The sequence below is a fragment of the Podarcis raffonei genome, chromosome 8 (assembly GCF_027172205.1).
Source record: "Podarcis raffonei isolate rPodRaf1 chromosome 8, rPodRaf1.pri, whole genome shotgun sequence".
Taxonomy (NCBI): domain Eukaryota; kingdom Metazoa; phylum Chordata; class Lepidosauria; order Squamata; family Lacertidae; genus Podarcis; species Podarcis raffonei.
Window position 1 is genome coordinate 59,292,104 of NC_070609.1, and position 22,284 is coordinate 59,314,387.

General features: G+C 46.8%; 1 protein-coding gene across 1 annotated transcript; it reads left to right on the forward strand.

Moving 5' to 3' along the window:
• Positions 1-681: 681 nt before the first annotated feature.
• SHCBP1 (SHC binding and spindle associated 1) lies at positions 682-21,867 on the forward strand. Its single transcript, XM_053400251.1, has 13 exons — positions 682-1,085; positions 2,331-2,516; positions 3,966-4,081; positions 4,946-5,157; positions 5,759-5,851; positions 8,811-9,044; positions 10,203-10,371; positions 11,135-11,255; positions 16,123-16,254; positions 18,330-18,448; positions 18,909-18,995; positions 19,937-20,087; positions 21,033-21,867. Exons 1-13 carry the CDS (start codon positions 818-820, stop codon positions 21,344-21,346), a joined length of 2,202 nt encoding a protein of 733 aa, XP_053256226.1. The 5' UTR covers positions 682-817; the 3' UTR covers positions 21,347-21,867.
• The last annotated feature ends 417 nt before the right edge of the window (positions 21,868-22,284 follow it).

Genomic DNA, 22,284 nt, shown 5'->3' on the forward strand with positions numbered 1-22,284 from the left:
ATGCTTTTGAATTATGGTGCTGGAGGAGACTCTTGAGAGTCCCATGGACTGCAAGAAGATCAAACCTATCCATTCTGAAGGAAATCAGCCCTGAGTGCTCACTGGAAGGACAGATCCTGAAGCTGAGGCTCCAATACTTTGGCCACCTCATGAGAAGAGAAGACTCCCTGGAAAAGACCCTGATGTTGGGAAAGATGGAGGGCACAAGGAGAAGGGGACGGCAGGGGACGAGATGGTTGGACAGTGTTCTCGAAGCTACAAACATGAGTCTGACCAAACTGCGGGAGACAGCGGAAGACAGGAGTGCCTGGCGTGCTCTGTTCCATAGGGTCACGAAGAGTCGGACACGACTAAACAACAACAACAATATATACAACACAAAAAACAGCGACAATTTGTTGTTGACAAAGGCCAACTGGATATATAAAGGGCCGCATTACATTCAGTAGCTTAGGGCCTCATCAAACTTAAATCCGGCCCTGCTTAAGAGAGATTTCAGAGCTGTCTCTCTGCGCTTTCCTTCTCAACCTTGTATTACTTCCTTTCCCCCGCCCACTTCGAACGCTGGGACACCGCCCTGAAGTCTCAACGTTCCACAACTCCCCCGCTGCCAGCGCACCGATTGGCTCCCGCGACGTTCCGAGTCTCCCCTTTCGACCAATCCGAGCTCTACCGCGCCGTTACGCAGAGGAAGACGGTGAGCTCATTGCCCGGGAAGGTTTGAAATTTACAAGGAAAGGCTTGTTTGGCCGCTTGGCGCTGTCGTTGAGGGTTGAAGTTGCGGGGACCCGGGCCGGGTTGAAGGAAGAGGGGGGCAATGGCTGATCCGGCGCCCGAATCGTTGACGCCGCCGCCGCCGCCGCTGGAAGAGGCAGCGATGGAGACAGAGGCCTCGGATGCCCCAGCGAGAAGGGAGGAAGCGAATGAGAACGGACCAGGCGAGACGGTGAAGGGCGCTGTGATACTGGAGACGGAAGCAGGAGAAACGGAAGAAGGGCGTGATGGACGGGGAGAGGAGTCCCTGGAGCCCGCGCCAAATGCCAGCATTTCTGAGCCACAGGAAAAACCAGAAAACCTTAAACTAGGTAAACAAGTGGTTTGTTTGTTTGTTTGTTTGTTTACCTTCTGCCTCCTTTAACAAATCTCATTATTGCGTACTTGTTTTAAATCCTATAATTGATTACTCACATTTGGGTTTTTGTTTTCCAAACTAAGCTGTATTACAAAAGTACAATATGGATCACAGCGTAACTATAAGTTTATGCCACTCCCTCTATGAACAGTTTTCCAGGATTCAGATTACATTTGTTTGAAACACAATCCATTCTATGAGTAGGATTAAGTATCTTGTTAATATATTTGTTCTACTACAATACAGTGGTACCTCGGGTTACATACGCTTCAGGTTACATGCACTTCAGGTTACAGACTCTGCTAACCCAGAAATATTACCTTGGGTTAAGAACTTTGCTTCAGGATGAGAACAGAAATCGTGCAGCGGCGGTGCAGCAGCAGCAGGAGGCCCCTTAGCTAAAGTGGTGCTTCAGGTTAAGAACAGTTTCAGGTTAAGAACAGACCTCCAGAACGAATTAAGTTCTTAACCCAAGGTACCACTGTATATATACTTTTCTGTCTCATGAAACTCTAGAACTTGTGGACACCCAATGAAGCTGAATGTTGGAAGATTCAGCACAGATAAAAATAATTTCTTTATGAAGCACATGGTTAAAATGTGGTGCTTGCTCCACAGGAGGTGGTGATGGCCAACTTGGATAGTTTTAAAAGGGGATTGGACATATTTATGAAGGAGAAGGCTATTACTAGCTATAATAGTTATCTTCTACCCCACCCCCCACGGTCATGTCTCTGAATACTAGTGGCTGGGAGCTGCAGGAGGGCAGAGTGTCCCTGTGCTCCTGGCCGGCTTGCAGGCTTCCCATTGTGGCCACTGTGAGAGCAGGTTGCTGGACTAGATGGGCCACTGGCCTGATTCAGCCAGGGCTCTTCATATGTCCTTACACTGGGACCTCTGAACCTGAAGGAATACTTCTTCCCATATGAAGCCACCAAGGCCTTAAAATCATCAACCCAGCAACATCTGGAGCACAACTGGGTCCTTACCTGGGAATTAGGCCTTGCACTTTAGTAGAAAGGCATTATGGTTGTGCTAAAAGCGACCAGTGTTTAATGCATCACAAGTTTTCTATATGTTCTGTGTGGAACTGCAAAATATTTAAGTAGCATGTTTTTTTTAAAAAAGGCTTCATCTGATGTGTTCAAGAATAAATCAATTGGATGTATGATTTCTCTCTCTCTCTCTCTGGTCTAAGACGAGGGCAAAGGCGGAGAAAGCGATAGTGAATGCAGCAGCTGCAGCGATTATGGGAGTCATGGCAAGCCAGGGACCTCTTTGCAAAGGCTCGTGCCAGAGAGGAATGCCCTCTTCCCACATACTTTCCAGACAAACAACCTCCTGTTCTATGAGCGCTTTAAGACCTACCAGGACTACATGTTGGGTGAGTAGCTTCTTGGTTTCCGATACTGTGCTCTTGATATCAGGGTTCCAGATTTATTTACGGTTTCTGTATTTGTCAATTTATTTACACCTTGCCTGTTTCAGGTGCAAACCTTCACAAGGTGGCCTACAGAATGACCAATAAATGAATAAGTATAAGCATGAAAACTGATGAGTTAAAACGGCAGCAGCTAAAACATTACATCGGGAGGGTCAGTAACGCCAGGCAGAACAACAACAGCGAGTCTGTTTTAAAATGAGGGTTGTGCGGGGGTTGAATTCTGTTTATTGCCATTTCAGCACAGATTAATATCACCATTAAGCTGCAAGTTCAAACCTGCGTCTGAGTTAACTACAGGCCAGGGATTCTACCAGCTGAGCCTTTCCCCCCTTTAAAATCCTGCTGGGATTCAGGCGCCATTTCTGCGCTGCAAATCACCCAGTGATTCACCAGTAGATTCCAACCTCTTATCTTCTCTCTGCCCAAATGGAAACTATAGCCCATTGTTGCAAGCCTTCTCTCCTAGGAGGTATTTGTGTGGGTTTGCAGCAGATTGTGAGCCCCTCCTAGTTTCCGCAAGGTCTGTGCTGCTCAAATTCTTGCAGCTAGCGAAAGGGGGTTGGGGACTTGCAGCTTCTTCGTATTTTATTGTCTCTAACCCTGCTCAGCCCAAGCCAGCATGGCTAGTGGTCAGGGAAGATGGGAGCTGGAGTCCTGCAGCATTTGCAATGCCTTGGGTTCCCTAACCCTGGCCTGTTGGTTTCCTTAATGTTGCCCAGTAACAATTGAGCAGTTCTCATTGTATCTCTTTGTGCATTGAAAGTGCTCACATAAAGTAATAATAATAATAATAATAAAAAGTTTCCCCAGCCACTCTGGGCGGCTCCCAATCGAGTTTTAAAAACAACACAGCATTAAATATTAAAAACTTCCCTAAACAGGGCTGCCTTCAGATGTCTTTTAAAGATAGGATAGCTGCTTATTTCCTTCACATCTGAAGGGAGGGCGTTCCACAGGGTGGGCGCCACTACCAAGAAGGCCCTCTGTCTGGTTCCCTGTAACCTCACTTCTTGCAATGAGGGAACTGCCAGAAGGCCCTCGGCGCTGGATCTCAGTGTCCGGGCTGAACGATGGGGGTGGAGACGCTCCTTCAGGTATACTGGACCGAGGCTGTTTAGGGCTTTAAAGGTCAGCACCAACACTTTGAATTGTGCTCGGAAACGTACTGGGAGCCAATGCAGACCTCTCAGGACTGGTGTTATGTGGTCCCGGTGGCCACTCCCAGTCACCAGTCTAGCTGCCGCATCTGGATTAATTGCAGTTTCCGGGTGACTCCTTTTCATTTGTTTTCTGTCTGCTCTGCTCACGAACGCATTCAGGGCATTGCCTGTGTATTTTCTGGTGCGTGAATGTGTGTAATCTCCCCTTCCCCCCCTATTTGATTTCCAGCTGACTGCAAAGCCTCAGAGGTCCAAGAATTCACAGCATCGTATTTGGAGAAGGTCCTTGAGCCGTCTGGGTGGCAGGCGGTGTGGCGCACCAGCGTGTTTGAGGTCCTGGTTGAAGTAAGTGCAGCTAGGCAGCCCAGAGGCTTGGTTCCACGTGAACCATTGACAAGAGCTGTGTGTTTAGATGCTCGCCTTGTTCTAGGGGGATTGCTTTCGTTGCATGACCCAATGTGCAATATAATAACAAAATAAAAATTCAAAACACTGTTACTTGCACGTTTACTCAAAATCCAGTGAAAATGTTTCATTTAATTAATTCAGCACCATTGATGATTTTGATCCAGTGGTACCAGCTTTTCACAGTCTCTTTTTAAACAATATTTTTTCCATATAGAAAATTACATTTGTTAACAATTATATAACAACACCTCCAGCATCGCCCTACAGTCCCCTTGCCTTTTAGCACTCCCCAGTTGGCAATACCACCCCTGTTGGGAGTTACTGTTTTTAACAGGGTGTTTTAATTGTTGTAATCCGCCCTGGGATGTTATGGTGAAGGACGAGGTATTAGAATCATAGAATTGTGGAGTTGCTCTGGGGTCCTCAAGTCCACCCCATTTCAGCACATGAGTTGCAGCTAAAGCATCCCAGACAGGTGGCCACCCAGTCTCTGTTTGGAAACCTCCAACAAAAGAGAGTCCACTTTCCCAGGGCGTCCGTTCCACTACCAAAAGCAGATCTCCGTGTCCAAAATTCCTTCCAAATGTTTAGTCGGAATTCTCTTAACTTGAATCCAGTGATTCGAGTCCTACCCTCCTCTGGAGCAGCAGAAAACAAGCTTGTTGTTATTAATAGTATTATTAATACTATTCTTATTACATTGAGTTTTTTTGGAGGGTCCTTGAAGCCATCCTCCTCCCCCAGATGGCGCTGCGCAGACCATGATCGTGCCTCTTCTTGCCTCTCTTTTTAACACAACAGGTTGTTGATGTGGATTACTCTGCTCTGAAGGCAGTGGTGCACCTCTGTGACCCTTTCCTGTGTGAGACTCGCGAGGGCGATGCCTTCACTCAGGAGTGTATGCAGGAGCTTTTAGAAGTGAAGGAGCAGCGGCTGCCGTTGCGGGAGTTGTGGGTTGTCTTTGACGAGTCGGGGGAATTTGACCACACCGCACTGGCTGTCGAGCACGTCAGGTAAGATTACGTGGCCTGCCTATGCTGGGGACCCGCTCGCCCATGGCTTGGCCCTAGACCCAACATGATACACATTTATGAAAGAGAGAGAGAGAGAAGTTTTCTCTTTCGTAACGCTAGAACTCATGGGCATCTAATGAAGCTGAATGTTGGAAGATTCAGGACAGGCAAAAGAAAGCACTTTTTCATGAATTACTGTATTTTAATATTTTATTGGAAGCTGCCCAGAGTGGCTGGGGAAGCCCAGTCAGATGGGCGGGGTATAAATAATAAATTATTATTATTATTATTAAACTGGGGAACTCAATGCCACAGGAGGATGTGGCATTGGATAGCTTTAAAAGAGGACTGGGCAAATTTATGGAAGAAAGTTCTTCCAAAGGCTGCTAGCCAAGATGGCTATGCCCTGCCTCCATGGTCAGAGGCAGCAATGCTTCTGAATGCCAGTTGCTGGAACCACAGAAGTATTTTTGTCCTGCTTTCCCATAGACATCTGGTCGGCCACTGTGAGAACAGGATACGGGGCTAGATGGGCCACTGTCTTGATCCAGCAGGCTCTCCCTTGACATCCTTAACATTTCCTCCCTTCTTGATTTTGAAGGTTTTTCTACAAGCACCTCTGGCGGAGCTGGGATGAAGAGGACGACGACGACTTCGATTATTTTGGCAGATGTGTTGAACCTCGGCTCAGGCTGTACGTCCCTCTTTAAAACATTTCTGAGCTTCTGCTCCTAGCTCCAAAGGAGTTAAGTTGTATTGCAAATGTGCTGGTGGCAGTGAATCTTCCCACATAGAGTTGGTGTCCTGGCTGGGAATGTTCAGTTACTTGGGCAACAAACCCGCTTGCAGTGCAGCTCCTGTGAGGGAAGGGGAAGTTGTCAGCTTGACTGAGTGTGAAACTTTGTTGGCGAGGATGGAGAACTGGAAAGGTCCCAAGAAGCATGTGGGGTTAAGAGGCAAGAAAAGGGTGTAGAGGAGGAACACCTAGGAAGTGTATGTGGAGAATGAGGCGAGGCTTGAAGAGATGGGGAATTGAGTTGAGAGGTTAACTGGAGAACGAGCTCTGAAGAAACGTCAGCACAATACTGGGGCCACCCAATGAAGGTGAATAGGAGAAGCTTACAGGACAAGTGAGAAGAAATACTTTGGTCAGTGCTTAGTTGGACTATGTAATTCACTGCCGCAACACTTAGAGATGACTTCAAATTGGCACCAGACAGATTGGTGGAGGAAAATGCTGTCGATGACTATATACTAGTCATGATGGCTATATACTAGGGCTGCGCATTGGTTTTGTGTGTACCCCGAATAACAAGGCAAATTGGGGTGATTTGGGTCAGACTCTCATGTTCCTGAGTCAGATAGCACAGTTAGCAAGCTGTCTCAAATTGCATCATGGACTGTCTAAGCTTCTGAGCCTTTCTGTAGCTTTGGCTGCCTCAAAACGTAAACACGCAACTCCCTGACCCCTCCACTTTAGTTCTGAAAACATTGCCGTGGAATGAAAAGGAATCTTGGGGACAGTTCTAGGGGTGTTTTCTAAATTATATCACATGCATAGGGTCACATTACCTCTAGGTGGTGCTGTAACACCAACCATAGGATTTTATAGGCAAGAAGAGCCACTTTGAGGAGTTACATCCAAATTAAAATAAAATTGGGTGTTTTGAGTTTCCCTGCCGTGGCCCAGAGCTGTATGATAGATTTAAAACAGGGTTTTATCCCCTTTCTACCCCCTCTTTTTTTTGGCCAAGTCCATCTTTAAAATTTCCCATTTTCCCACCTGCTTCTTGCTTCACAACTCTCTTTTGCTCAGAAAGATTTTACTGTTCCATTTCTGGTGCACCTCTTCTCTCCCCCCCGGATCTCGAAGTGGCATAAACCTCTCCATCTCATCCTTACAACAACCCTGTGAGGTATGTTAGGCTGTGAGGGTTGGTGACCGGCCCAAGGTCACCCAGTGATGTTTGTAGCAGAGGAGGAGTTCTGTCTCCCAGGTCCTAGGCCAGCAACTCTAACCACTACATCACACTGGCTCCAAAGTATCGCAGGTCATATTACGAACCCAAAGTATCAAATGTGGTGACAGTAATAATAAAACAACAAAGCAACACCACCACAAACTAGCTTATAAGTATACAGTGGTACCTCGGGTTAAGTACTTAATTCGTTCCGGAGGTCGGTACTTAACCTGAAACTGTTCTTAACCTGAAGCACCACTTTAGTTAGTGGGGCCTCCCGCTGCCGCTGCGCCGCCAGAGCACAATTTCTGTTCTCATCCTGAAGCAAAGTTCTTAACCTGAAGCACTATTTCTGGGTTAGCAGAGTCTGTAACCTGAAGCGTATGTAACCTGAAGCGTATGTAACTCAAGGTACCACTGTAAAACCATATTTACTAGAATAATAGCTAGAATAGAGATAGACTTGTAACCATTCAAACAACAAACATGCTAAGGTGCCATGTGCAAGACAAAACCCGGAGATACTGTAAAGATGGAGTAAATAAATATACAAGGCTTTGTCTTGCACATGGCACCTTAGCATGTTTGTTGTTTGAATGGTTACAAGTCTATCTCTATTCTAGCTACTATTCTAGTAAATTTGGTTTTATATTTATAAGCCAGTTTGCGGTGTTGTTTTGTTGTATCATATTACGAACCCAGCCTTAAGAAGAACGGCTGAGGGAGCTGGGTATATTTAGCCTGGAGAAGAGTGAGTGGTGATATGATAGCCCTCTTCAGGTATCTGAAGGGCTGTCATGCGGAAGATGGAGGAAGCTTGTTTTCCTCTGCTCTGGAGGGCAGAATCTGAACCAGTGAATTCAAATGACAAGAAAGGAGAGCCTGACTGAGCATGAGGAAGAACTTTCTGACTGTAAGAGCTCTTCGGCCATGGAGCTGCCTCTCTTGGCAGGCGGTGAGCAATCCTTCCCTGGAGGTTTTTAAACGGGTTGGATGGCCACTGTCAGATGGCTGTTGCGGTTGCTCGAGAGTAACCAGGCAGGACTCCAACCTGTCTTTTACATGCTTTATTTTGGTGCAAACTATTTACAGTGAACAGCGTCATAAGTTCATGTCTGGCTCAATCGCTAGCAGAATCCGGGAGTGGTCTTTTTTGTACCTCCCCCAACAAAAAAATTTCGTTACCCCCAACCGTTTCCGCTCCTCCCTGCGCCTCAGACTACTGCACAGGATGGGCGATGGCAAGGGCGTGTTTCCCCCCTCTCCGGCTTGCTCAGGAGCGGCGTTAAGGCTCTCACTAGCATCCTCTGGTCCTTGCACCTCTTCTCCACTAGAGGTGGGGCTTTCCTCCTCCTTTGCAAGATTTTCGGAGGCTCCCTGTAACACAACTGCCCTTCTATTTCTTGCCTCTGAGCCGATGGCAGTTCCCTGACAGCCACCTGCCAGGGATTCATTAGCTGTGATTTCTGCATTGCAGAGGGTTGGACTAGATGAGCCTTGGGTGTCCCTTCCAACCCTAGATTTTTATGATTCTAAGGTGTTACTAGACTCTAGGTTATAGTCTCGGCCCCCCCCCCCAGCAGACTATCCTAGCTGTTCCTCCTGGAATTTCTTTATTCTGGCTTCCTTCATGCAATGTTTGATTCTTGGGCCTCTTTCCCTAGTCAATGACGTCCTAATTTTGAATTCCAGGTACTATGACATTGCTGAAGATCGTGTCCCTTCCGTGCTGGTGGCGGACTACCACGGCCTTCTCTCCCAGTGTGAAGAGCTCTACCGCAGGTTTCTAGTCCTCAGGAACAGCCTCGCAAGTAGCGATTCCGACACGGAAGCAGAGAATGTCTCTGTGGTGGAAGGGATGAAACTCTACAACAGGATAGAGCACCTGAAACAAAAGTTAAAGCTGATTGAAAACCCTCTTTTGAGGTAATGCATTTTCATTTTAATTGAATATATATATATATATTACTGCCTTTTGAATAAAAAAATAACAACAAAGCAGTAGGGCTTAGTGACCAGGATTGCATTTGGGATCTTGGAAGATCTTTTCTTTCTGGATTCAGTCCAACCATGGATTAATCTGGGTGGCTTTGCCCAGTCTTGGGGACAAGACAGACAATATTTTAAACATGTGATTGCATGTTTAATCTGCCCCCCCCATTAAAAATCAGCTTGTGTGTGAGGGTGGGTGGGGTAAGTTATCAGGACCATGGGGAGGGGGCTTAACCCTTTCTTTCCCACACTGTCTTCCATTCTGATGGGATACTGGTATAATAGCCACATTCCTCCAAGAACAAGTAACTGCTTGGGAGTGGGAATCCCACCTCCCCCTCCCCCCCAGTCTAAAAAGGATTAGACAAATTCATGGAGAATAAGGCTTGCAGTGGCTGCTTGCCGTGATGGCTATGCTCCGCCTCCACAATTGGAGGCTGTCATGTTTCTGAATCCCAGTTGCTGGAAGCCACAAGTGGAGACAGTGCCCTTGCGCTCAAATCCTGCTTGCTGGTTTTCCCACAGGCATCTGGTTAGCAACTACAGTGGTACCTCGGGTTAAGTACTTAATTCGTTCTGGAGGTCCGTACTTAACCTGAAACTGTTCTTAACCTGAAGCACCACTTTAGCTAATGGGGCCTCCTGCTGCTGCCACGCCACCGGAGCATGATTTCTGTTCTCATCCTGAAGCGAAGTTCTTAACCTGAAGCACTATTTCTGGGCTAGCGGAGTCTGTAACCTGAAGCGTATGTAACCTGAAGCGTATGTAACCCGAGGTACCTCTGTATGAGAACAGGATGCTGGACTAGAAGGACCCCCTTTGGCCTGATCCTGCAGGTTCTTCTTATGTTCTCATGGTGCCATTGTTGACTGATGGGATTTGTAGTACCTCACATAGGCTACCCATGGGTTAATCCTGAACTCTACCTTCCCCCACATACTATAGTCCTGACCCTGATTTTTGTGTAGTGTGGTTGGGGTGTGTGTCCTCTATTTTTACAAGAGAAAATATGTTCTGTACAATTATTCATTTGTCTGTAGCGTCCATCTAGGAACTGAACGTGCTTAAGGAACATTCTCTCTTTCTTGCAGGTATGTGTTTGGCTACCAGAAGCACGCTCGCCTCCAGGCGAGGGGAGTGCGCCCCTCGGGCACCACCATCACCCATATTGTGTCTGCCACCATGATGTCAAGCCTGCTGCAGTGTCTGCTCAGGGACAAATTTTCTCCAGAGTCCTGTAATGAAGAAATGGAAATACAGGTACGGTAGTCCAGGGTTGTTTGGTATGTTGTTGTTTGCCTGGATCATAGAATTGTAGAGTTGGAAGGGACCCTGAGGATCATTCAGTGCAGGAATATGCAACCCCATATGGGGATTGAACCTGCAACCATGGCGTTATCTGCACCATGCTCTAACCAACTGAGCTATCCAGGCTGAAAACTTTGCTGTAGGGAAGCAGCGCTTTCTTGACATACGGGGAAGTTGCAGTTGGAAGTGGTGACTGCATGCTGTAGGCTGTCCATCCATGAATTAACATTATTTAAGGCAGAATTAAAATTTCTGGAAAGAGACAGAGTCTTTAGGTAGCTGCCAATGTTCCTAGACTACAACTCCCATCATTCCCAGCCAGCATGGCTGATGGGAGCTGTAATCCATCAACAACATCTCAAGGCCACCAGGTTGGTGAAGGCTTGGAGCATGGCATTGACTTGGTCAGGCATCTTCCCATTTTCATGTGATTTTTTCCAGGTAATGGATGGTGGAGAAAACCTTGATGTGGCCTTCCAGCTGTTGCTGGACTACCCCTCCCATCGTCCTTTGCCCTTCCCATTGGCCACAGTGACCGGGGCTTGTGGGTGTTGGAGTTCCACATCATCTGAGTGGCCAAAGCATTCCCACCACTGCCACAACGTCCTGGGCACATGTCCTCTAAAACTGTGAAGACCTGGAATGGAGAGAAGGTCTGAGTCCTCTCCCAGCATCTGAACATTGCTTTTGATGTTATCTCTTTCCTCTTCCTCAGTTCCACAGCAACCCGCTGTCTGCTATGAATGCCTGCTATGCAGGGGACAGGATCGTGGTTTGCCCTGGTCACTACCTTGTGGAGGGCACCTTGTGCGTCGCCGACAGCATTGAACTGGAAGGTTAGAGCTTGTGTTTGCTAAAAGTCTTGGTGGGTTTTCCTTCTTCTCTATGAAACCAGGAGTGGGGGAACCTGGACTCCAACTCCCATCAGCCTCAGCCTATATGGGACTTCAATCCCAGGAGAAATTGGGTAGGGAGAAGTATTATTTCTCGTTTTTTCCTGAAACTAAAACTCGCGGACATCCAATGAAGGTTCAGGACAGATAAAGGAAAGGAAGGACTTATTTATGAAGTAAATAGTTTAACCGTGGAACTCGGTCCCATAGGAGGCAGTTATGGCCACTGACTTAAAGGTAAAGGGACCCCTGACCATTGGGTCCAATCGTGGCCGACTCTGGGGCTGCGGCGCTCATCTTGCTTTATTGGCTGAGGGAGCCGGCGTACAGCTTCCGGGTCATGTGGCCAGCATGACTAAGCCACTTCTGGTGAATCAGAGCAGCGCACAGAAACACCGTTTACCTTCCCACCGGAGCGGTACCTATTTATCTACTTGCACTTTGAGGTGCCACTGACTTAGAAGGCTTTAAAAGACAATTACGGTAGTCAAATTCATGGAGGAGGAGAGGGTGATTGATGGCTACGCGCCATAATGGCTTGGTTCCACCTCCACAGTTGGCTTCTGAATACCAGTGGCTGGAAACCACAGGAGAGGAGGGGGATCTTGAGCTGGAATCCTCCTTCTGGATTTCCCACAGGCACCAGGTTGGCCACCGTGAGATCAGGATTCTGGACTAGATGGGCCATTGTCCTGCAGGAGCCTGATATTTGCCCTCAAACGGGTGGGAGAGGAGACTGTACAATGGGGCTTACACATGTGTAGGTCTTTATGTGGAGTAGCTGTCTAACATGTTCTGCACATCATGGAGGAAGGGGCATGTGTGAGGGAGCAGTACCCCTTTCCGGTTAAGTCAGTGGGCCTGTCCCCTTGTTCTGCACAGAAATTTAATAGATAAAATATAGGAAGAAACCCCTCTTCTATAGAAATGTGTATATATAAGAGCTATGGCGATCAATCAATCCTCTTAGCTCTGTTGCTATTCCTTCATGTTCTGATATTTCACTGACACTGGCTGGACTTTCTGAAGCGTATCTCCATAGCGAGCCACCCTCATCCAGGAATATGGGTCCAAAATGAAATGCTTATTTATTTGTAAAAACGTTTGTATACCGCTGTATCATTAAAATAACCAAAACAGTTTACAGCATTAAAAACAGAACTAAAACTAAAAACAAGCATCAATTAACCATGGTAGAGGGATGTATCCTTAATTGCCTGCATAGGCCTGGCGAAATAGAAAAAGGTTTTCAGTAGGCGTTTAAAAGTTGGCACAGAAGTTCTAGTGGCAGTGAGTTCCACAGGACTGGAGCGATGTCAAACGAGCCTCGCCAACTCATGATCCTGCAGGTGATCTCCCTGTCTGAGCTTGGATATATAAGGGTTCATTCAGGCAGTGCTGGAAATGCTTCTGTCTTGTTTTGGAGAAACAGACACGAACCCCTTTTTGTTTCCACCCTGTAATTCTCTCCCTGGACTTTCTTCCATGCGGACAACTCCACCTCCCTTAAGTTTGCCAAAAGAACCTGGGGTCTGCTGTGCGGTTGTTAGCATAATAGGTTGTACGTTGCTGTGGGGCTTATGTTGCAGTCGCTATCTTTCTCTTGTCAAAAGTCTTTAGTGGAAAAAGAGCCGAGGGTTTAATTTCCTGCTGTTCAGACTCTTTCCAACCCCTCCCCCTCTTGCCGGCCTCCTTTAAAAAAACAACAAAAAACCCAACAACTTTTGCTTCTTTTATTTTTATGACAATGATTTTCTTTTTCTCCCAGTCTTTCTTGAATGTTTGATTTATATAGATATGCATGCCAGTGTGTGGTACCCCTGCAGGACAGAGGCTTTCAATAAATTTCTTTATCAGTAGGAGTGAGAATAAGATGGCTCGGGAACTCGGGGTGGTATTTATGACAAATCGCATCCTATCAAGAGAGGTCAGGCGAATGTGAGCAAGCAAATTAAAGCGTACTAGACCAGACATCGCCACGAGCTTTTAAGGAACAAAAGCCGACATCTAGTTTATTCATCGAGTCGACGCTTCTGATTGAACAAGTGCCAGGAAGTCTTATTGCTTGTCGTTTGATAGATCTGCTTTTTCCTTTTTTTGGAAGCTGTGAAAAATAAAAGCGCTGGGTGACATTTTAGCAACGTGGTCTGTTAATGATGTTGGATGGGTGTTAATGATAAGGGAGGAGTCTCTCTCTCCCTCTGTGTATGTGTGTGTGTCTGTCTGTCTGTCTGTCTGTGTTTGTGTTTGTATGGACCAATTTGACCCATTGAATGTTATTGTTGGTGCATGACATGCAGCAGTACAGTGGCAAATCCAGAAGGGCAGCGTCCTTTCCTGATAGTCATGGCTACACCCCTTCCAAGATTATACTTCCTAGAATTATATAACGGGGAATGCATTGCAACGGTCGGTACAGATCTCCATGTGTTGCCTTTCACCCAGACCTGTGCGGGTACGTGGGCAAATCATCTGGAGTGCTCTAATATCTTCTTTTGAAGTCCCACCATACAGTACAGAACTTGCACACTCCCTTCCTTTGAAATGGAAGCAACTTGTGTTTCCAATTTCCCCAAGTGCTTAGCTTTGGAGCGTTTGGGAACAACTCCTCTGTGTTCTCCCCTTGCGACTTCTCCAGAGCTGACCCTAGGAGCCGATCATCGGTGGCTGACACCGCCTCCTTCACTCTGATTGGCTCCAGTTAGCCCAGAGGGTGAGAGAACTTATTTTCAGTGGCTAAAAAGCTCTCTTTCCAAGCTGATTGGGTGGCTCTCTAGGACAATGTAGGGCAGGGGGCCCTGCTACAGAAATAGTAACGGGTCTTTAACACACACTCCCAGTGACCCTAGGCCCCTATACTAATGTTAGCATGGACTCCTTTTTGGAAAGGCAGCGGTAGCTTTACTGATAAATTGATCCAAGACTTTGAAAGTGAGCCCATCAACGCATGCTCCTCTTAGCCGCACCAAAAATTGTGGTCAAATGAAAGTATCTGTATTTGTATGTTGATGTACAGTACTGGTTCACACTTAAAGGGGGAAACCGTGGATTCCTGCCATGTGAATTAGCCTTGGGAAGCCCCTTGGGAAGAAACTGGGAACTGAAGCCACTTAGAATTGTAGAGTTGGAAGGGACCACGAGGGTCATCCAGTCCAGCCCCCTGCCAATGCAGGAATCTTGTCCCCAGAGTGGGTCTCGAACCCATGGCACTGAGTTTTAAGAGTCTCATGCTCTACCAACTGAGCTATCTCTGCAGCTAACGTCGCTGCTTTGTGCTGACTAGAGTTTGAAGCAAACCACAGTTTCCCAAGTTTGGACTTCAAAGGAAACAGTGATTTAGTTAAAAGTGGGTGTTCCCAATTTCCTCCTTGCTGTGAAAGGAGAGGTGAGGCCAAGACTCTTTGGAAGGTTCGTTCACATAGTGGGGGAGCCATGGCTTCCCCACTACATTTGAACAAGTGGAAGTTTAGCACTTCTGTGTAGATTGCTACAAGAGAGAGAGAGAGAGAGAAATCCCATTGCAACTCCATTAACCCAGAAAAGAGCAGGAGCCAAGTGACAAAATTTGGGGTGGTAAATCAGCAAATGGTTCTTCCTGGCCATTTCCGTGGGTGAATCGTGGGGGAAAAGAAGTGTGCATGTATGGAAGGGTGGGGGAGTAGTTGCATGGCCAGTGTTTAGGGTGACCTGCCAGTATATCAGTAAAAAAACAACAGCAACCCCAAAGTTCTGTGATGCAACAGTTCCTGCAGTGTGAAGGGAATGTTACAAATGAGCACAGAAGTGCCAGCATCCTAACTGGGAAAATGCCGCAATAAATCCCGTGTCTGAATTCAGCCTTGCTATGGTTCCTAGTGCTTTCTTCATAGAGTTGGAGAACTGTAGAGTTGGAAAGGATTCCAAGGGTCATTTAGTACAACCCAGAACCACAGCTAAAGAGCTACTTTTTAGAAGATTCCTCCTTGCTGGATGTGCCTTGTGAAACAAGAGTTCCTGCACTTTCTTTCTTTTTAATTCCAGAAAGATCTCATGGCTCTCTAATGGCATCGTTATTATCGCTTGCCTTGTTGTTTGTTCTTGCTAGTGACGAGCCATAAATTTTTTTTTTACATGCTCGTAAATTTCTCTTAAGTGCTTCAGAGCGAGCGACTGTGGAGAGCTTAGTTAACTCAGCGTTGCAGCCTTAAAAAGGAGGGGGGGTGACCATTTGTTGTGTATGTCATTTAACCAAATGCTGTAGAACTGAGCAGAACATCCCTCCTAAAATGCAGAAGTGTGTAAAAAGGAAGCTGGTTTATTGTTACAAGCATATCCCACCTTTTCTCCATGGAGCTCAAGGTGGTAGACGTGATTCTTCTCCTTTGCTGTGTTATCCCCAAAAGGTTAGTGCTGAGACTTAGTTACTGGACTGAGGCCACTCTCTGAGTTTTGTGGCCAAGAGCAGGATTTGAACCCCAGTCTCCCAGGCCCTACTCTGATGCTCTAACCACTACAGCACATTGGCTGGTGGTGTGGCTGCTACAGGGTGGTCATAATAATAACGATAATGATAATGTTATTATTTATACACCGCCCATCTGGCTGGGTTTCCCCAGCCAATGTGGGCAGCTTACAGCATATCTAAAAACATCAAGCGTTAAAAACCTTCCGATACAGGGCTGCCTTCAGGTGTCTTCTAAAAGTTGTGTAATTCTCCTTGACGTCTGAGGGGAGGGTGCCACTACTGAGAAGGCCCTCTGCCTGGTCCCTGAATTTGTTGCAACCTGCCAAAACTATTCTTTCCTTCTGCCTCCTGAAACTTTCTCCGCAGGCTACGGTTTGCCAGACGACATCGTGATAGAGAAACGAGGGAAGGGGGACGCTTTTGTGGAGTGCAGTGCCGCGGATGTGAAAATCTCCAGTGTGAAGCTGGTCCAGCACGATGCCGTGGAGGGCATCTTGAGTAAGTACCTTAAGCTTGCCACCTGGCTTTGGCGTGCCACCCCCTAGGCTGGACTGAGGAACTAAGTGGTGGATTGGGCCCCGTCCCTCTTCTGCTGTGCCAACCCTAATAACAGGTGAAATAGACAGTCTAGGACGATTGCCGTAACTTGATCCATGCCTGGATGACTTCTGTTACTACTCGTGTATGGTGGGATTGAAATACCCCAAGATTTTTCTGCCTTGGTGGTGCTGCCAAAGAGGAGAGGGTTGCCTTAACCCAGCAGGCCAGCATCCAAGGCTCATGATTTGGCTTGCAAATTGTCCAGGCACCACCCCCATTCTTCATCTGTTGTTTTTTTCTTGCTCTTTCCCTTCCTCCTTATCTGAATTTGGGGTGGGGAGGCCCAGATCTGTAATTCCGTAGAGGAGTGGGTCCGAATACCAGTTTCTGTTTACCACAGGAGGGCAGAGAGCAAGTCACACTGCAGTGCTGTTCACGGGCTTCCCATTGGGGAATCTGGCTGGCCACTGTGAGAACAGGATGCTGGACTCGATGAGCCATTGGCCTGATCCAGCAGGCTCTTTTTATGTTCCTACCCTTTAATGGTAGGGACCCAGTTTAATTCTTAGAAACATCATATTCCTAACATCATCCCCCCTGCATCTGTTGCATCAAAGCAGCACCTATTTGTTCTAATTCAAGTTTCATCTTCTTACCTTTCACCTCTGCTTTTATTAATAACCTAGTTCTGCTGTCACCATTGTGGTTCGCCCTCCAGATGTGTTGGGCTATGACTCCAATCAACCATGCTGGCGGACGTTGTGCTGGCTGCGGCTGATGGGAGTGGACATCCAAAACATTGGGGGGGGGGACCTCGTTGGCAGCTGGTGATCGATGGTCTGTTCCAGAGAGGCGTGTCATAACATGGATACTTTACCCGCCCGCCCCCATCGTTTGATATCAAAAGTTTAATTTTTAAATTTTTGTTCCATAATGGGAATCTGGCACCCCTCCACCCCTATCTGAATTTGACAACAATCTTGTTGGCTCTGCCCTTCTGTCTTCTGGAGCAGGTGATAATTAACACTTCGTCATCGAGAGGTAGATTTGAATAACAAATGTTACATGGGCTAGCAAGACTATTTCAGCACCTTCTACATGTGAAAATATATTCACGCACCACGAAAAGAGAGGGTTCTTGGGCCACTGCTGGAGAGAAGTTACTAACTGTATGTCCCTAAAATGTTCTTACAAAGAGTAACTTTCTGTAAAAATTCTGGCTGTCGCAATAAATACTTAATGGCAGGTGGGGAGGAGAAAAATAGGAGGTCCGGAGGCCAAATCTGGCCTGCAAAGGCTTCCTGTTCAGTTCCAGCGTTGCCCCTGCTTCCAAAGGACCTTCTCACCCCACATACACAATTGTTCATTTGTTTAGAAGGTTTTCACCTGCCTCTCAATAGGACACTTCTCCAAAGTGGGTAGTGACAATTCAAACCACAAAATGCAATCCAAAAAACAACAACAAACCACTTGAGAAAATGATTCAACAGGAAAAGTTTCCAGCAGCTAATAATTGTAGACCTGGTACAACTTCCAGCATGGCAATATGTCCTGAAAATAAGCCACTGAAATGTTCCCCCTAAAGACGAATCCATCACTCTAGAACTAATGAGTGACAATTTTGCAGTGGACCAGCAACCAAAGGTTATAGTGTGAAGAGTTTCTGTTCGTGATGCTTTTGCATCTGTCCCTCCAACCCCTGGTCTCCCGCCCCCCGCTGCACAAAAGACACTTGGGTCTTCTGTTGCCTTCTACTGAATCAGGCCACTGGTCTCTCTAGCTCAGGATCCTTGATACAGAACGGCAGAGCTCTAGTGTTCAACACAGGGGACATTCCCAGAGCTACCTGGATGTGCTGGAACCTGGGACCTTCTGCAAAGCACATTCTCTACCACTGAGCTTCCCCAGGCTTGCATAACTCGAACACCCTAGAATCTCTTGCTTGTGTTTGTTGGGGTTCACTGGGAACCACTTCTAAATCTGGGCTACAGGTGCAGCAGCTCAGAGCGTTCTGCGCTTTCCCTCCCACCCAGGTGTCCATCAAGGGAAGACCACCCTGGAGAACTGCGTGTTGCAATGCGAGACCACAGGGGTGGCGGTACGAACATCGGCTGAGCTTTTAATGAAAAATTCCGACTTGTACGGTGCTAAGGTAGGAATTGATGCTCTTCTTGCGATTGACAGACGCATTGAAAAGGAAACAAAAGCAGCTTCGGCAGATACGTTCGACGCCGGCTAATAATCCGCTCCTCTTTCAAAAGCACACGCGAGGCGCTTCCTCGGATACGCTGGAAAATTACAGAAATTGCAAGAAGATTACAAACAGTTACTATAAAATAGGTTTGCCCTTTCAAATCAGTTTATCTAGCATTGTGTGGCGGTTGCAACGTGTGACAGTGCTTTTGAGCAACTTTTTGTTGTTCTGGTTAGAGCAGAATGCGGACCATGCAAACGCCACCTTCACCAGCCATTGCTCGTCGCATGCGCACTTGAACTGTTGACCAGAGCAAAGTTCATTTGTCGATTATCCAGGAGTCTAGGCCTTATTGATTTCTCCAACAGCCTCTTAGAATTGCCTATTGATTAGCAACATCTCCGCCTCTTAATTGCAGGGTGCCGGTGTAGAAATCTATCCGGGCAGCATGTGTACGTTGATGGGGAACGGCATACACCATTGCAAAGAAGGAATCCTAATAAAAGTGAGTGTCTGGGCAGAATTGGGGTTAGCAGGGCTGCTTCCTATGCTTCTGGTAACATCGGATTGGCAGAGCTGTGTGGGCAGAGAGAAGGGCATAGTTTCATGATCTCTCATTGGTCTGAATGTCTCAGTAAGCTGCACAGCAGCTGTGGGAAACCTGTGATTCTTCAGATGCAGCTGATCTGGAGTTCCCACCATTGGCCATGCTTGGCTGGGGCTGTTGGGAAGATGCAGCCCAAGAATACCTTGGGGGGGGCACCTCAACCCTGCCATAAACTATGACTTAGACTGTGTGACCAAATTGCACCCTTTTTGCTCCTCCTGGCTCACTCTAGGAGGAAAGAAGTCACCATCCCTGGCTTAGTGTTATGCTGGAACCTGCTTTTGGTCTCTCCATTGCAGTCATTATTGTCCATTGTGATCTGATGGGGAGGATCTGCTGATTACACAGCACCTAGCTGTGGTCTAGAAGAGGGCCTTCTCTGTAGTGGCACCTACCCTGTGACCTCCCTGTTGGACTGCTGCCACTGGAAGTTAAAAATGTATTTATTTCTTCACATGATTCCCTGACCATTTTCCCCTTTCTAGTTTCTGGTGTTGATCTTGTTGTCTGTCTTCGATCTGACAATTGAGTTTTGTTGATTTTGTTCTTATTAAATATTATCCTACATTTATTATTATGGCAACCGCTTTGACAATTGTCACAGTAGAGGAAAACAGAGTACATGGTACCTTGGATCCCAAATGTCCGACTTGGCTTCCACGGCTTCCTGCAGCCAATTGGAAGCCGTGCTTTGGTTTCCGAACATTTTGGAAGTCAAACGGATTCTGTTTGACTTCCGAGGTACCACGGTATAAACGTCCTAGTAATAAATATATGAAATGAGAAGACGAGCAATCTTACCTTCTGGACTGGGAATCTCTCTCACCCTTGGCTTTTAGGACTTTTTGGATGAAAATTATGACGTTCCCAAGATAACAATGGTGAACAATGTAATACATAATAACGAAGGGTATGGAGTGGTCCTGGTGAAGCCTACTGTCCAAGAGAGCGCTCCAGAAAGCTCAGGAGGCACAATCTTAAGTGGCCCAGGTAAGTTGTTAATGAAAGGCAACAATACAGTGGTGCCTCGCAAGACGAAATTAATTCGTTCCGCGAGTCTTTTCGTCTTGCGATGTTTTTCGTCTTGCGAAGCACGGTCCGTCGCAACTGCGCCTCTTCAAGCGGCTTTAGGAAAAAAGCGAACAAACTCGCAAGACGTTTTCATCTTGTGAAGCAAGCCCATAGGGAAAATCGTCTTGCGAAGCAACGCAAAAACTGAAAAACCCTTTCGTCTTGCGCGTTTTTCGTCTTGCGAGGCATTCGTCTTGCGGGGCACGACTGTACCTGTGAACTGCCCTGAGGCCTGCGGGTATAGGGCCATATATAAATTCAATAAATTTATAATAATAATGCCTATTCTGAACCCCAGGATAAGAGGAGCCATGCTGGATCAGGCCAGTGGCCCATCTGGTCCAGCATCCTGTTCTCACAGTGGCCAACCAGAGACCCTAATGGGAAGCCTGCAAGCTGGCCATGAGCACAGAAGCTCTGGCCTCCTGTGGTTTCCAGCAACTGGCATTCAGGAGCCTTGCTGCCTCCAACCATGGAGGCAGACATAGCCATGATGGCTAGTAGCTCTTCCCGTGATGAACTGCTTTGCCTTTGGCCAGGTTGATGCATTCAGAGGGGGGCTCTCTTGGCGGTTCCTCCACCCACAGAGCCTTGGGGGTGGCAGCCTGGGCGAGGACCCTTCTCTGTGGCAGCTCCTAAGCTGTGGAACTCCCCACAGAGGTGTGTTTAGCACCTTCATTATACACTTTCAGGAGGATGCTGAAGATGCATCTTTTGTCCCTGGTTTTTTGACACTTGAGGTGTACATTTTCGGGTCCTGTCTTATTGTTAGGATTCAAAGTTTCAAACTGTTTTTAAGATGTGTTAGTCAATAAAATCAGTTGTATGTGAGGATTCCACTTAATGTCATTGTTTCTGGCTTAGAGCAAGCAAAGGACCTTCATCCCACTGGCGACGGCTCCATCCCGGCGTGCGAAGATGCACATCAACAGGTCGGTGGTGGTTGGGAGCCTCACGGAAGGGCAGGCGTTTCTGAGCACACGGAAGGCAATTCTGAAATCGCCAATGAACTTTCCGCCGCATCTCTCAAGAAGAGCCATCTGCGTAAGAAGAGGCTGAGCAACCTGGGCATCACGGAAGCGGACGACAACCTGATGTCTCAGGAGATGTTTGTGTCCATTGTGGGCAACCACTTCAAGCGAAATGGCAAAGGGAGCTTTGGCACATTTCTCTACTAGATTTCCCTAGTAGAATGTCATTGGAATAATATATAGCCTGGCTGCTTGGCTTGCTTGCTGCCAAGTAGCTGAAACTGTTGACATCCATCCCCTAAAAATAATAATTATTATTTGGCTCCATTCCTTGCTTGCATGTGATTCTGGTGTATTTATTCTCCTATGCAGCACGCCTGTTGCACAACTGAAATTTCTACTCCTTGGTGTGAGTTTTGAACCCAGCACTTGAGAGCAAAAGAAAACTTCCCCGTGGAACCTTTCGAATGGATATGCTCTCTTTCTACTTGCTATACATACATACATACATACATACATACATACCACTTACTGTATTTATTTCTGATAGAAGACACCTTATTAAAAAATACATTTGAAGCTCCAGCTGCGGGAGGAAGGAGGCTGTTCACAGTACCGTAAAACTGTTGACCTCTTAACCACAGCTGAAAAGTGTGCTTTGTTTCCTACGTAGTAGTGGTGGTCTATTATTTTCAGCTGTTTTTAAATAAAACCTTTTAAAAAATATATATTTAGGAAATTGTCTTTGTTTTGTACAGAGTTCTGTCCATCCCTTTCAATAAACATGACCTGTTACACAGCTGATCCATGTGAGCATTCTTAAAATATATTAGGGTGTAGAACTGCAGTGCTTAGATTTAACGGGTGTTAGAAAACCGTGTAGTCTTGTGCTTTGGTGAAGAAAGACCTGTTGGTTCTCAGGGCGGTCTTGGTTAACCCAAAAAATGTTTCCCCGAGTGAGAGGCTTGGAAAGGTGTGGGCAAAATCTTCCATCTTTAAACTTGGAGGAATGAGAGAGGCGTGGTCGTCCGTCCGAACGCTCGGGAGTTCTTGAGTGTGGCTGAGAGGGGAACTGGTGTTGTACCAGGGCCAGGAATGTGCATGTGGTGGATTTCTTCAATAAACACACCACTGAGGCAGCTTTG

What these genes read in the sequence shown, in the direction of transcription:
- SHCBP1 (XM_053400251.1), top strand. Translation starts at nt 818, where the DNA reads ATGGCTGATCCGGCGCCCGAATCGTTGACGCCGCCGCCGCCGCCGCTG. An exon ending in ACCAGAAAACCTTAAACTAG is followed by an intron (nt 1,086 to 2,330) that starts GTAAACAAGTGG and finishes CTCTGGTCTAAG; the next exon opens with ACGAGGGCAAAGGCGGAGAA. An exon ending in TGCCGTGGAGGGCATCTTGA is followed by an intron (nt 16,255 to 18,329) that starts GTAAGTACCTTA and finishes CCTCCCACCCAG; the next exon opens with GTGTCCATCAAGGGAAGACC.